A 13751-nucleotide genomic window follows, 5' to 3' on the forward strand; every position below is an offset into this window, starting at 1 on the left:
GTGTCGTAGTACTCAGATGAGAGGTTCTTCCTCTGCAGCAGAAAGTCAGCACATACTACGAGTGCTACGCTACGCAAAGACTTTCACCTTTCTCCACTTCCTTTTCTCAGATTTGCCATCGCCCTCATCGTCGCCCTCACTGTGGCTATCATCACTGATATCTCCCTTGAGAACAATTACAGGTGTTGGTGGGCGCTGGCCTGTGACATTAGAGAGCGAGGCAATGTCGACCTCATAATCTTCCGGACCACCAAGCGGTATATCTAAATGAATTGTTTGGAAGGGTGGGTGGATAGAAAGAGCTGGAGGAGCAGGCGAGCGGGAGCGAGGGAAAGTGGGCCTGGTGGACTTCGGTTTGGCGCCAGTCGTGGTAGACATGGGTTTGCCAGGTGCGGTGACGCTCGAGGGTGGTTTTGCCTTCGTCTCCTTCGCAACCACATTCTCCTCAACTTGTATGGCTGCTTCGATGCTCTGAGGAGTATGGGAGTTGCTAACAGTCGATTTGATGGGGACGAGGGAGCTGGGGGAGGACTCGACATCATCGATAGCGATGGGGCTCTGATGAGTCGACAATAACGACCGCGATGACACTGACGGTAGGTACACCATATTCAAAGCCTGTATTTCCTTTCCCTTACTGGCCATACTGTGCAGTATGGGATGAAGAGAACAGTTTTAAAAGGAGCAATTAGAGAGGGAAAAATGGAGGAAGTTGCCTAATAAGGCAGATATCTGAGGGAGGAGGAGGCGGAAGAGAGGAGGTGGGGGTGGTGGGGACGGGGGCCATATATTCTTGTTTCGGTTCATCGGTTTACGATTTGCCATTTGACCTAATGCGAGTCTTTCAGCGTGGCCTTTGCTCGCTCCCCGCGTCGTGATTGGTCCAGCATTTCCCATCTACGACGCCTCCGCATCTTCCTCCTCTCTTTCCTCCTTACTCTCGTCCTCTCTTCTGTCCATCATTTTAAGTCGAAAAATTCTTTCCTTTGTCGCTGACGCTGAATTGGTGACTGCGGTGGAACATATCACAGAAACAAGAATCAGAATGCTGCAGAATGCCGTAATCTCTGACTCGGACGTCGATCGCTCTGTGCTCGCACGTTTATATGCTACCCTCCGCTCTGCATTCTATTCGGACTGTGCTGCTCAATATGCCGTCGCTGGCCACTGTATTTTGTATCAGCTGCTCGAGCGTTCCTTTCTGAGCATGATATTAAGGCTCCAACATTTCTATCTATTTACTATGTTACATAGTTTTAACTGTTTACTATATCTGTTTATTTACAGTTGGGCCTGTACATAGTAAATAGATGTATATATATAGTATAAATAGTTTTATGATGATATAGGACTATTGAGTGCACAATTGCTAGATTTGACAGCACAACAGTGAGCCAATTGAAAGTCATAGTGTTTAACAGCAGTCACCACTAACAGTTTATCATCATACAGGCTCATGAACATGAGTTTCTTGTCATTTCTTGTATGACATAAGATTTTCTGGTCATTTCTAGTGCAAGTGTTGACATTGAATGCTTGTTTTCTGCTCACTGTCATGTGCTTGCTGATGCAAACAGATCCTTAAAGGCCTCAACAATCACAGAGGCTGCTCACAGTTGAGTAAAACTCCATCAAAAGATGGGACCAAAAAAAAACTATATAAACCTTATATAAACTGTTTATATGACATATAGATAACTGTTTACTATATACTATATATTTAAACCTCAGGAGTGTAAATAGTATAAATAGTTGGAGCCTTACATGACATGGGTTGTGAAGAATACAGCACGCAGGTGGATATCACACCCGGCGCATGCATCAAATTCCTGATACATCAGCCAGAGCTTCTGCGCTTCTGCTACTTATCATCGGTGGGATACTCGCCCAGCTTATCCTTGATCTGCAACAGGACTCGATGACGTTGAGACTTCCAATCTTCCAGCCATAAGCTCCATTCTGAGGCTCCTGCGTCATGGTCTAATGCTTTGGGTCTTCTCCGCTAGTGCCAGCCCCATCTCACTTGCGAACATGATGTCCCTGGACCCTTGGGCCATCGATGTGGAAACAAATGTCACAAAAGCCTCCTTACCAGCCATTACGTCTTGTCATCCTTATATCTTTCTGCATTGTCTGGCGGTTACCGGTCTAGACCTTACACTGAATGCATTGTCCTTGCACGATGGAGACATAATTCTGCTTCTCAATTGTAAACTGCAGTGGGCCTATGTTCTCACCCCGGTCCAAACCGCTCGGAGCCGAACTGGAAGACGTTGTGGCCTTCAGTCACGTGATCAACGCATCCTGATGTGGCCACGTGTATAGACGATCGCTTAGGCCACGAGAGAAACGGACTATCCTGTGGCTTTCGGATGTACCACATTTGCGTACGGGATGTCTTTGAGCAGTCTCGTCGAACGGACAATTCGTGCAGAATCGTGACACCTCAACAAGTCAGGTCACTAAGTTGTCGTATTTCCACATTCCGGTGACATCTTACTAAAAATGATGCTGCAGCTTATATTGCGATGTTACATTTCAATGACCCTCCGTGAGATTGTGAACATGAAGGTATAATAATTACAGATCACTTTATGCATACAGGGACCGCTGTCTTCAAGTTCCGACCAGCGACTGCCAAGATCAATATGTCAAAAACAAACCCTAGGGACGGGAGAACACTAGTCGCAGCTCGCAACCGCTCCGCTACAATGCTGACTCATCGAACACATGCAACGGTGCGTCCTCCTCGTTATCCATTCATCATGACCAGTCGTAATCGCACCGGCCCGGCGTTTTGGTAGAGGTCGCATGTCTTGAACACAACGTAAACGCGCCCGGGGACGCGGTCGAATCCCTTCAGCGCGTGGTCATCGACGTCCCATCCCGCGTACCTGACTTATTGACATCCGAGTCCTGGCCCATCGGAACGAAACCGCTCGGAAGGAGTTCGAGTACGGCACCGCGCTCGTTATAGCTGATGTGTGGCAGTATCTCCGCGACGTTCATCTCCAACTTGTCAGCCGAGTCTGGCGGAGCCGTCCAACGAGCCGTATAATTGCAACAGCGCGTACTCGTAGATTTTCACGGCCGCGTGCGCTTGGTGTCGTGCCGCGTCGAGTCATTATCAGACTGCATGGCCTGCCAGGACCCACAGCCGCTCATTCTATATGGATGTATCACACCTACAGAAACGGTCTGACTCATGTTTGAACTGGTGGAGGCTCTGCGAAAGCCAGCTGAAAGGTGACATGTTTGATGCCATGCAACACTCTAAAAATGAGCCACGGCGTGCCTCCATCTGATTAAACCTTGACGCGCTAGATGTGCAAAAACCTTCACACGTGAACAAATTACTCCTCACGTTGCGTCTTGACCTCGAAAGCGGCAACATGGTATGCATTCGCTTTTCGCCAGTGTCTTCCTCGCGCATGCTTAATCGATATGTGCATCGGAGACCCACAGAGTGGACCGTTCTTATACGCTGAAAATTTCTATCAGTGGCGGACCTCGAACGTAAAGTCAGAGCGGTAAGCTAATACTAATGTTTTCTTATGAGTTATTAACCGACTCGGACACTGTTCTCCATCACGCCTTTGGAGCTTTCTCGGAGCCATGCGCGTATCTTGCTATGGCATGAAGTTGCAGTGGGTTAATTTACGTTGTCAGACGGTTATCTGAAGACATCTCCGTCCTTAAACACAGTGCAGTTTGGATTTATAAGATAACGGGTGCGTTTCATTAGATGTCCAAGAGAGCAATGGTATGTACATTCCTGCCGCGCTGCAGCACTAATTATTTAGATATAGAATGTCCCGTCAAGCATTACATAGATGCATACATTAGCAATTGGCATGATTCGATAGAGGGGAGCTCAAACATGGCACACTGGTGTGTCTTCTCCAAGGCGGCCTACAAATTCTCATTCACTGAGCTCGTTGCGCTCATTCAATCGGAATTTTGACTGCCCATCACGATGTCTTCAGGTGAATCGGCTCCGACTATTTGCATTGGGTCTGCATCCTCCGAGTCATTTGACTCGTTTCGGCTGCGTCCAGGCGTTCCTCCGCACAGGAAGTCGTTACCGGTCCAGTCATAGTAGTCATCTCCAATGCTCCAACCCGATTTCAATTTGCGCACAGCTGCGAGATTTTCCTCGTCCTGTCTTGGATGCTCGTCGTAGACACTCGTGCCAGCCAACAAGTACGCGTAATCGTGCGTCGCTTTCTCCTCAGAGGCCCTCTTGTAATCGTCGATCATAGCTGCAAATGTTTCCGGATTACACTTCTTGACCACGATCTCGTATCGCGGATGGGGGGGATCCTCATCCCCTCCTTTCAGTCCTTCCCGGGGATGCAAGTCCTCTTTAGGATCATACAGAGTTTCCATTCGCTTTGAAGACGCCGTACGAGTCAGCATATGGCCTGTCGGCGCCACACACTCAAACGAGGCCTCCAATTCATGGAGCTTTGCTTTCGGCAGTGCGTCCTTGTACGCGGCGTCCTGGATGCCAAGGTGCATCGCAATCGTGATGTAAGGGCGATTGTCGGGCAATCCTGTGTTGCCTTTCCGAAAGAAGTCATCTACACCGTCTAACTTCTTCTCGTCTATGGCCAGCACCTGAGAGTCTACTCTGTTCTTGACTTGGATGAGGATTGCGCTCATCCTATCTGGCGTGATCTTCTCTTTGCGGCCGAAAACTATTGGTATGATGCAGTCGATGTTCCTCTGGTTTGTGGAGCACTGTATAGCCATTCCACGCATGATGGCCGCCCAGGCGCCAAATTGGTTGGAGACGGACTCGTTTTCCGACTTTCCGAAATGCGTGAAGTGAACATACGCATTTCCGAACGCCTTCTCGAACGTTCTCCAATTCGCGCGGTTCCGTGCATCCTTGTCCAAGACCGTTTTCATATTCTTCTCGCCGAAAAGCGCTTTGAGGAAGTCGATGACTGGGATGGGATGGTCGAACGTCATGCTTTTCCGGTCGTTGACGTTTTCAAACGTCTTCCTTGTTGCCTTGTCGAAAGCTTCGAGCAGCAGCAAGCGCATGACGAGTTCGCCTCTTTCGCCTTTACTGATCAATCCGCTCTTGACGAAAGACGTCAAGCTATCAGGGACTGAAAATTTACTTCCATTTAAGAAGCGCGCAGCAGCCTCGGCCAGGATGGGTTCTGACGGATAACCTGACCGGAAATATTCACGATGCTTGGGAACGCTATAGGCGATCCGAAGGTTGCTTTCGACTAGTTCGACCTCCATTTTGCGGGCCAACTCGCGTGCAGGCTCGAATTCCAGCAACAGTCGAGTGCTCAACGCTGCAAGAAGGGCGCGCTTGCCGTGGCCAATATCCTCATCATCCGTCTGAGGGCCACGGCGGTATCCGGTGAGTTTCGAGGACGCCGTGTCCACCAGCATACGTTGGACATCGGTATCTTCAGACATGAAGAACGCTCTCCAGCTGATTAAAGCAAACCTCTTAGATATCGTCACAGCATGATGAAAGCGAAAAGGCACATACAGTGGACGACCGAATCGGCAGATAAACTTCAGCTCGCATGCGTCATCTAGCGTTACTCCCTCCGGAGGAACCAAAGGCTCATTGTCGCAGAGAAGGTCAAAGGGCATTTCAGTGATCGGTGCTTGGAGATCATCCTGCTTTCCACCCTGCACTCGCATTGAGGGATGGAACATCTTCGCCGGAGATAAGTTGTGAAGCTGCGAAGTTGTCGACAACATCACAACGAAAAGAGGAACGTCAGTTAGTTGGTTGATAGCCTTGCATAGAGCATGATAGCGAGTGAGATGAGAGTTTATTCCCTCAGTGCTGTGTTGCATCAGCGAGTGGGCCTCGTCGAAGTACATGACCAGACGTAGAGAGTCGGGAAGCTTATCATGCGCATAGGAGTTAATGATATCCGAGAGCCTTTTGCCTGCAATGATTGCAGGCTGAGCGTATGAACTGATCTTGATGTCATCTTCGTTCTGTTTCAATTTCGTGATCGATGGCCATTCTGTGGAATCCTGCAGATAGATGGCGTGAACAAAAAAAAACAAGAAGAAATTCCTGATGAAGCCACTTACAGTCACCAGACGCACCACCTCGTTATAGAATTCCGATCTCGTATTACCTTCTGCAAGGTGCGCCCTCCATTCTTCAGCTAGTTGATGTGGAATCGCCGTCTGGCCTCCAGCAGAGTTCCCAAGGGTATGCAACCTTTCGGCAGTCCTTTCAAATAGGAACCGGAAGAAAATTAGATAAGCAGCGACTATAGAATCAGGCTTCTTCCTGGAACCCTCTTCAAGCAGAAAATCACGGACTAAGCAATCTGCAGCAGGATATGCATAGCCTGTTTCAAACGCAACACAGTAAACATAAACATTCAAATCGTTGAGATTGACAGCACACCTGAGTTGCCTTCTGCACGGAGATTGAAGGGAAATGTGAACACCAAGCGAGCCATTTCGTCGACCGTGCGTGATTTTCCGGTCCCAGAGCTCTGGACAATAGAAACGTAGTTGGAGTACAATTGGTCTTTCCTGCGAGAAGAGCTCATGCTCTTGATGTTCTTGTAGAGTAACTGATGAGCCGTGCCATAGAACGTTCGTGACCATGCCGATACCGTTGCTGTACATATCGCGTGAATGAGTGAACCAACGTCTGGTTCTAATTCCGACTATGCTCACCTTTCTCTGTAAATCATGCGCTGTCAATCACATCCGGAGCATTGCATATAATCCAATTGACTCACCTTGAGCTTCCACAAAGTTGGCATCCTCAGTAGCAACGGGTCTTCTGAATAGACCTGAGGAGTTTGGACCCTGTAGGACTTGACACGTGCATTCGAATGATAGGACGTACTGAAGTTGCGGATGTCCGCAAAAGTGCCTTTTTGAGCACAGGTCTGCAGCAGCTGCAGAACATCCTTGGCATGATCTCCCGAGAATACATCTTCACAAGACGTCAGATTTAGATATTCATTTTCAATCTTATTGTTGCGGTAGGTCGTAGGAAAGAGGATTGCATGCAGCAGAGCGCCAAAGGTTTCTTGCTTATCCCGCAGATCGTCCGCATTTACACTGGATAGCTGTTCAACCACATCAGCATTATCTTTGGCTCTAAACCGCCTTTGCAGAATTTTCCAGATTTCCTGGTCCATCTCGTTGTGAGCCGCTTGGTCCAGAAAGTCAGGCAAAATTCGCAACGATTTCATTTGTGGCATCTTGGTCACCGTTCAATCGGATGGCCTTCTGCGTATGCTTGTCAGCACCGAAAAATGAGGCAGGAGACAGTTCGTTTCGTTTGGCTGCCACGACAGTTTACAGCGAATAGGGGATACGAAGGACTGTGGGGATTAGACGTACTGAGATGTCCACAATGATGGCACAGCAGGGTCTTATATATCTGCAGGGGCACTAGTCGTGGCTCAGTATCGAGTCAGACTTGCACTCGCCACGGCTCAAGTGGGAATGTGTTGTACAGTTGTACCGCTTAGTTTGTGGATGAGTTGCCGACCTCATCAAGATCAACTTGATAGGGACCTCGGGAGTCGGCTGAGTGTTCCCGAGGAAGGTACCAGTCAGGCGCCCTTGATAGTAATCATCATCTGGCGGCAAGATGCATAATGTGAACTTAACTGGACCGCTCGCTTCTCACACACGATATTGCTAGTAACTATTGCATAGCTACGATGATGTTACGATCATCTTGTCGTTATTTGCGATCATACAAGGCTCATCGAACAACATGATCTGTAAATAGTCATGCCAGGTACTGCACAGATGACACCAGTCCGTGAGACCATCATGATGAACAATCAAACTATTCCTGTTACATCAATGCTCGAGAGAGCAGGTGCGATCAAGGCCTCGTTCTCGTATCGAGCATGAAACGGCGATACGGTTCTTGTATCCACCGCAAACGTGAACAAATGGTTGCCTGGTGGTTGGCTCCGGCTGACACCGTCATGCCATTTATAATTCTAGTGAGAGACAAGGCCATTATCATTACCTCGAGACTGTTCTGTTCGGTGGAGCTTGATCTGGCAGGAGATGAACACGATATGATGACGTCCGTGATGACACAGGAAACGTGTAGGCCCAGTGGCGTTGGCGATCTTTCAACATGCTGACTCAGAAATCATGCAGACTCACTGGATATTCGTCCACGATGACAGAAAATTTGAGACGGAGATCGCACGAGACCAAGCAAGTCGTGTTTCAACTGGCGAAGGCTTCCATGTGGCACAAAAACGCCACAACAACTATCTGATCGTTCTTGCTCACATTTCATAGAAATGATCAACTGGCCTACTGTTACAGCTCCAGCTACATTGTGGCATTCTGACTATGCGATTCTGCATTCGGGTGGTGAGTGGATGCTTGCAAGTTGATCCTTGGAAGTTGAGCCTGCCAGCCTACCCGCAATTTGCCCTCGTTCGCAATAGCAGAAGGTAGCTTCCATGAGTGCCAAATGCCGCCGAGTCCGAGACAAATGAATGCTAAGAACTGGCAAAAAGTAAACGAGATGTAGGTGAGATAGTCGCCCAGCCAGATATCATAGCAAGAGTCGCACTGATCTGTAAGAGTATTCCAGTGATATTTCCGGGCTGCTGATGAAGCGAGAAACTTATAGCGGCATGCTGTGGAAGCCACATCATGCCAGTGAGACAGGAATCATCATGACAGTCATAAACGCGTGACCATTTGAAATATAACATGACTCGCAAACAGCTGCTACACACCTCTGATAGTAGGAAATATGTCTCGTGCTACTGAATGCTACGGTAGCTCATGAGCACTTTCGCATCATTGCAAGCGGTCTGTATCCATTGTCTGCGCTGACGCCACTGCTTGTCGGATGGTACAGTCTTCAATCGGTCCTTTATACGCTCAAATTGTTTGAGCTTCCTGTACAAGCATTTCTCACTTTCACCTCAAAAAAAGTATCTACACTTATTAAGGAAATCTAAAAGCATATTGTCATAAAGTTTCAGAGCAAGCTAATGAGAGCTGTGATGTACAAAAATAAAAGAAGCCGAGAGGGCCAAAATGCGCGTCTCCCACTCCTCTATACACTGTCACGCATAGTCACGCTCTCGCCACAACTCAGCTCAGAAAAACGTGAGGTCACATGTGATCTTATGTGACAGAATGTGACATGACCCCCCTCTCCGGGAATAGATCACCTACTGTGGTCGATGCACCCATGCTGTCAGCTCAAATAAATGCATACAACATGCCTCTTGACTATATAGATGTAGTTGGCATGATGACATTTCAGAATTTCTCCCTCTACATGCTATGAGAGCCAAAATAATATTTCGCTAAAAAGCTCTGAACAGCAAAAATGCCATATTGCAAAAGAACAGGCAAACCACCTGCATATTTTTCTATGGGCCATGAACCATGTAGCCAGTAGCTATATAATGCATTTTTTACTGAGCAATTTGACTCAGAAATCACTGAGAAAAATGCTGCTGTATAAAGGACTAGTGGTGTATAAAGCACCGGTTGAAGACTGTAGGGGCCGATATTCGGCCCTGAACAAATCTGTCAACCTAGGGTGTCAGATGTCAAACACAGACTGCAGGGGCTACTGACAGTTCTCTCAGCAGCACGAACCTGCATCAATCAGAGTACTTGGCACTCTCATGGTCGAGCAGTGCCTTTGCTGCCTGCATCAGGTTCAATATTATCGTAGACGATCCAAAGAGTTGAGCATAGATGACATCTCCTAGGCACAATGGATCAGCATCAACAGTTGGTGCTTGGTGCATGCTATCGTTGCCTATCGTAGAATCTCGACCAAGCATCTACCATTTGCACGACGAAGGGAATAAGGCATCACCCAGGAGGTAGATGGAGCCCATACCATTGCGCATTCCTGGGCAGCAAGAGCAGCAGAATGATATAAAAAAACCAGGAAGCTTGCAACCAAGAGCTTAATAGAGATCCATTGTAACCACAACATGACTGAGATGAGAATGCTGCAGAGAAATAACGATTGAACCACCGCTGCATTAATTAGCAATCAACGCATTGTTTTCTTCACAATCAGCACTCGATTCTAGCAGCAGCACCTAGATGCTCCACTTGAAAAGAACCAGAGCGCATTCAACAAGAAGCGTGGAATAGCGGCATGTTGACCTGTCACTTTGGCTGCATACGTGCTAGCATTTTTGTAATCTAGCCTGTAGGGCCTGAGTCAGTGAGAGCGGTGGAACACTAAGAGCTATGCCGAGACATACCACAAGGGCTTCTCAGAAATGAGAATATCCAATGTGGAACAATTGATTTTTCTCCCCTGCTGTACATGGAAGATCAGATGCATATATTGCCACTGGGTGATGGTGTGTCAGACATGAAATCATCAATGGTGAACATCGCACCATGATCTGGCATTGCTGTGAAGGTGAGGTTCCACAGGGCAAGACCTTCTATCCCATGTTGACCTGATTAAGGTCACCTCAAAGGCCTCAATGACATCGATATGACTTACTGCAGACTGACTTGAAATTCTCATCATGAGATAGCACTGCTAGTGTCATGATAGCTCATGTCAAAATAAAGCACAGTGAGCTCGTCAGTTCAAATTGTTGAGACACTTAGGTTACACACGATAAATGGTAACTGATCAGATCGTGCGACCTCATTCTAGAGTCTTTCTTCCTGCCAACAGGAGGGATGGCGTTCTGCATAAACAGCGTTGTGGCGAGAGCTTCCACTGCAGTGAAGTTCTCCTACCTTCACATTTTTGGCTGTCTGCATTGGCCCATGCATGAGCATCTGCACGTAAAATAAACCATGGATGAACTCATGGCGTGGTAAGTTGCTTAGGCCTCCCAGACAAGAAAGAAGACAATGAGAGCACCAAATATAATGATGGACACAATGGGCCTCGCATGTCGCCAACCATCGACTGACCCCTGACTTGACTGCAAACATCAACAGGATCAGCGCAACTGTGACAATATGACTTCAGCTCGAATGTGCTGCGCAGGGAGACATACGACTCACTCGTCAGCGAGAACGCTCCGTTCGGGTCCATTGTGTTGATCCTCTTCAAACATGCTGCCTTACTGTCATGTGCGATTGTTGCGACTGAAGCCAGATGAGTACAAGGGAGCCTACGACAAAGCAAATGATGGTGATAAAGTAAAGACCCAGGGTCATGATGCATACATCATAAGGGCAGCACTTATGATCATCCCAATGACTTGTACAGGGTGAAGTTCAGCATCGATGCATATAATGCACATGACAGGATACTCACCGTTCCCAAGTGCAGCTGCATCAATGAATGCAGCCTGCACCTCAGACTGGATGCTGGGTTCTGGAACATGTGCACGATGGTGTGGACGGTATGTTCAGACTGCATCTTCAATGGTGGATGAAGCGCTGTAAACACGAAACAGATTCATGCATAACAGACTTAGACACGCCCATGAATGCTCATAGCATGATGAGGTCTGTCGCTCCATGAGGAGATTTGTGTGCTCACGCCATATTGTCTGTTTGATAAGTTTCTGCGCCCAGGGATGGCATCAGCATGAATTAACGTGTACAGAATGTAGGACACGGACCGTTATGGTGAACTTATTATATGGAAAGAGCTGAGGCATGATATTGAAGAAGTTATCGTCGTACTCGCCCAGGATGACCACCTTCAGAGAGATTTGGGCGAGCATGGGTTTAAGTGATGGCGGGAATTTCCCCTTTACTTCCCAGTTCTCTGCAAAGGGGTATGAGCATGCTTGTTGGATGAGCGCGACCACACAGGAAACGCACCTTTGGCAATCGCTGCCTTCATTGCAACAAACATCTCCTCTAGCTCGGGGTGGAACGGTTGCTGTGGAGGATCATAGAGATCAGCGACATGAACGATGAAACAGCATGCAGATGTACGATCTCGACGGTCTTCCACCTCTTCTTCGAACTACCCTCTGATGGAGTGCTCAGCGTATTTGTGAACGAGCTGATCTCTGTGACCAGCTTACGCTTCGAGCCGGAGCGCTCCTCTTCCGTATCCGACAAGAGCGCTATAGGCTCCTCCCATGTGTTGTGCTCCTTCTTCTTCGGTGAGGATACTTTGGAGGTGCTTGGCTGTGACGGGATCAACAGTGGGCCTGCAAGGGATGGAGGTAGAGGCCCAGAAGACAGTGCAGCAGTGACGGAGGCAGCAGGGGCGAGAATGTTCAACTTCTTGGACTTTGGCTTCTTGGTTGGCGTCCTGAAGACAGGGCATCAGTATGCGTGAGAAGTGCTGGCGGTAGGTCTGTATGCACTTATTCAGCAGCACAACTTGCCCGCTTGATACGTAGAAGCCCTTCTGTTTCATCTGCACAAAGAACTTGTGCTCATCTTGAGCCAGCTCGGAGTCATCAATGAAGGGGTCGGTGGTGTCGTAGTACTCAGATGAGAGGTTCTTCCTCTGCAGCAGAAAGTCAGCACATACTACGAGTGCTACGCTACGCAAAGACTTTCACCTTTCTCCACTTCCTTTTCTCAGATTTGCCATCGCCCTCATCGTCGCCCTCACTGTGGCTATCATCACTGATATCTCCCTTGAGAACAATTACAGGTGTTGGTGGGCGCTGGCCTGTGACATTAGAGAGCGAGGCAATGTCGACCTCATAATCTTCCGGACCACCAAGCGGTATATCTAAATGAATTGTTTGGAAGGGTGGGTGGATAGAAAGAGCTGGAGGAGCAGGCGAGCGGGAGCGAGGGAAAGTGGGCCTGGTGGACTTCGGTTTGGCGCCAGTCGTGGTAGACATGGGTTTGCCAGGTGCGGTGACGCTCGAGGGTGGTTTTGCCTTCGTCTCCTTCGCAACCACATTCTCCTCAACTTGTATGGCTGCTTCGATGCTCTGAGGAGTATGGGAGTTGCTAACAGTCGATTTGATGGGGACGAGGGAGCTGGGGGAGGACTCGACATCATCGATAGCGATGGGGCTCTGATGAGTCGACAATAACGACCGCGATGACACTGACGGTAGGTACACCATATTCAAAGCCTGTATTTCCTTTCCCTTACTGGCCATACTGTGCAGTATGGGATGAAGAGAACAGTTTTAAAAGGAGCAATTAGAGAGGGAAAAATGGAGGAAGTTGCCTAATAAGGCAGATATCTGAGGGAGGAGGAGGCGGAAGAGAGGAGGTGGGGGTGGTGGGGACGGGGGCCATATATTCTTGTTTCGGTTCATCGGTTTACGATTTGCCATTTGACCTAATGCGAGTCTTTCAGCGTGGCCTTTGCTCGCTCCCCGCGTCGTGATTGGTCCAGCATTTCCCATCTACGACGCCTCCGCATCTTCCTCCTCTCTTTCCTCCTTACTCTCGTCCTCTCTTCTGTCCATCATTTTAAGTCGAAAAATTCTTTCCTTTGTCGCTGACGCTGAATTGGTGACTGCGGTGGAACATATCACAGAAACAAGAATCAGAATGCTGCAGAATGCCGTAATCTCTGACTCGGACGTCGATCGCTCTGTGCTCGCACGTTTATATGCTACCCTCCGCTCTGCATTCTATTCGGACTGTGCTGCTCAATATGCCGTCGCTGGCCACTGTATTTTGTATCAGCTGCTCGAGCGTTCCTTTCTGAGCATGATATTAAGGCTCCAACATTTCTATCTATTTACTATGTTACATAGTTTTAACTGTTTACTATATCTGTTTATTTACAGTTGGGCCTGTACATAGTAAATAGATGTATATATATAGTATAAATAGTTTTATGATGATATAGG

General features: G+C 48.1%; 4 protein-coding genes across 4 annotated transcripts; 1 reads left to right on the forward strand and 3 right to left on the reverse strand.

The window, feature by feature from the left end:
- Positions 1 to 69: 69 nt before the first annotated feature.
- Positions 70 to 645, reverse strand: LAESUDRAFT_765241 (uncharacterized protein; the record flags this gene model as incomplete). The annotated part of the gene is made up of 1 exon (XM_040913612.1): positions 70 to 645. One exon carries the CDS (start codon positions 643 to 645, stop codon positions 70 to 72), a length of 576 nt encoding a protein of 191 aa, XP_040757465.1.
- Positions 646 to 3731: 3086 nt separating this feature from the next.
- Positions 3732 to 7512, reverse strand: LAESUDRAFT_732934 (uncharacterized protein). The gene is made up of 8 exons (XM_040910340.1): positions 7366 to 7512; positions 6863 to 7251; positions 6753 to 6806; positions 6688 to 6693; positions 6410 to 6628; positions 6085 to 6350; positions 5522 to 6024; positions 3732 to 5461 (listed from the first exon to the last, which is right to left on the reverse strand). The coding sequence occupies exons 2-8, from the start codon at positions 7221 to 7223 to the stop codon at positions 3949 to 3951; spliced, it is 2922 nt and encodes a 973-aa protein (XP_040757466.1). The 5' UTR covers positions 7224 to 7251; positions 7366 to 7512; the 3' UTR covers positions 3732 to 3948.
- Positions 7513 to 7934: 422 nt separating this feature from the next.
- On the forward strand, positions 7935 to 8229 carry LAESUDRAFT_85179 (uncharacterized protein). Its single transcript, XM_040914845.1, has 2 exons — positions 7935 to 8094; positions 8149 to 8229. Exons 1-2 carry the CDS (start codon positions 7968 to 7970, stop codon positions 8172 to 8174), a joined length of 153 nt encoding a protein of 50 aa, XP_040757467.1. The 5' UTR covers positions 7935 to 7967; the 3' UTR covers positions 8175 to 8229.
- Positions 8230 to 11171: 2942 nt separating this feature from the next.
- On the reverse strand, positions 11172 to 13046 carry LAESUDRAFT_765243 (uncharacterized protein; the record flags this gene model as incomplete). Its single annotated transcript, XM_040913613.1, has 9 exons — positions 11172 to 11218; positions 11276 to 11335; positions 11504 to 11528; positions 11586 to 11734; positions 11791 to 11851; positions 11908 to 11945; positions 12000 to 12232; positions 12288 to 12433; positions 12489 to 13046. The coding sequence occupies 9 exons, from the start codon at positions 13044 to 13046 to the stop codon at positions 11172 to 11174; spliced, it is 1317 nt and encodes a 438-aa protein (XP_040757468.1).
- Between the last annotated feature and the right edge of the window lie 705 nt (positions 13047 to 13751).

Source organism: Laetiporus sulphureus (genome assembly GCF_001632365.1).
Source record: "Laetiporus sulphureus 93-53 unplaced genomic scaffold LAESUscaffold_121, whole genome shotgun sequence".
NCBI lineage: Eukaryota > Fungi > Basidiomycota > Agaricomycetes > Polyporales > Laetiporaceae > Laetiporus > Laetiporus sulphureus.

Excerpts from the sequence above, each read along its gene's own strand:
- LAESUDRAFT_732934 (XM_040910340.1), bottom strand. The coding sequence starts at position 7,223 with ATGCCACAAATGAAATCGTTGCGAATTTTGCCTGACTTTCTGGACCAA. Across the intron at positions 6,807-6,862 it reads TGCGGACATCCGCAACTTCA|GTCTATTCAGAAGACCCGTT; the intron begins GTACGTCCTATC and ends CAAACTCCTCAG. Across the intron at positions 6,351-6,409 it reads CCGTGCAGAAGGCAACTCAG|GCTATGCATATCCTGCTGCA; the intron begins GTGTGCTGTCAA and ends CGTTTGAAACAG.
- LAESUDRAFT_85179 (XM_040914845.1), top strand. The coding sequence starts at position 7,968 with ATGCCATTTATAATTCTAGTGAGAGACAAGGCCATTATCATTACCTCG. Across the intron at positions 8,095-8,148 it reads CGTGATGACACAGGAAACGT|ACTCACTGGATATTCGTCCA; the intron begins GTAGGCCCAGTG and ends GAAATCATGCAG.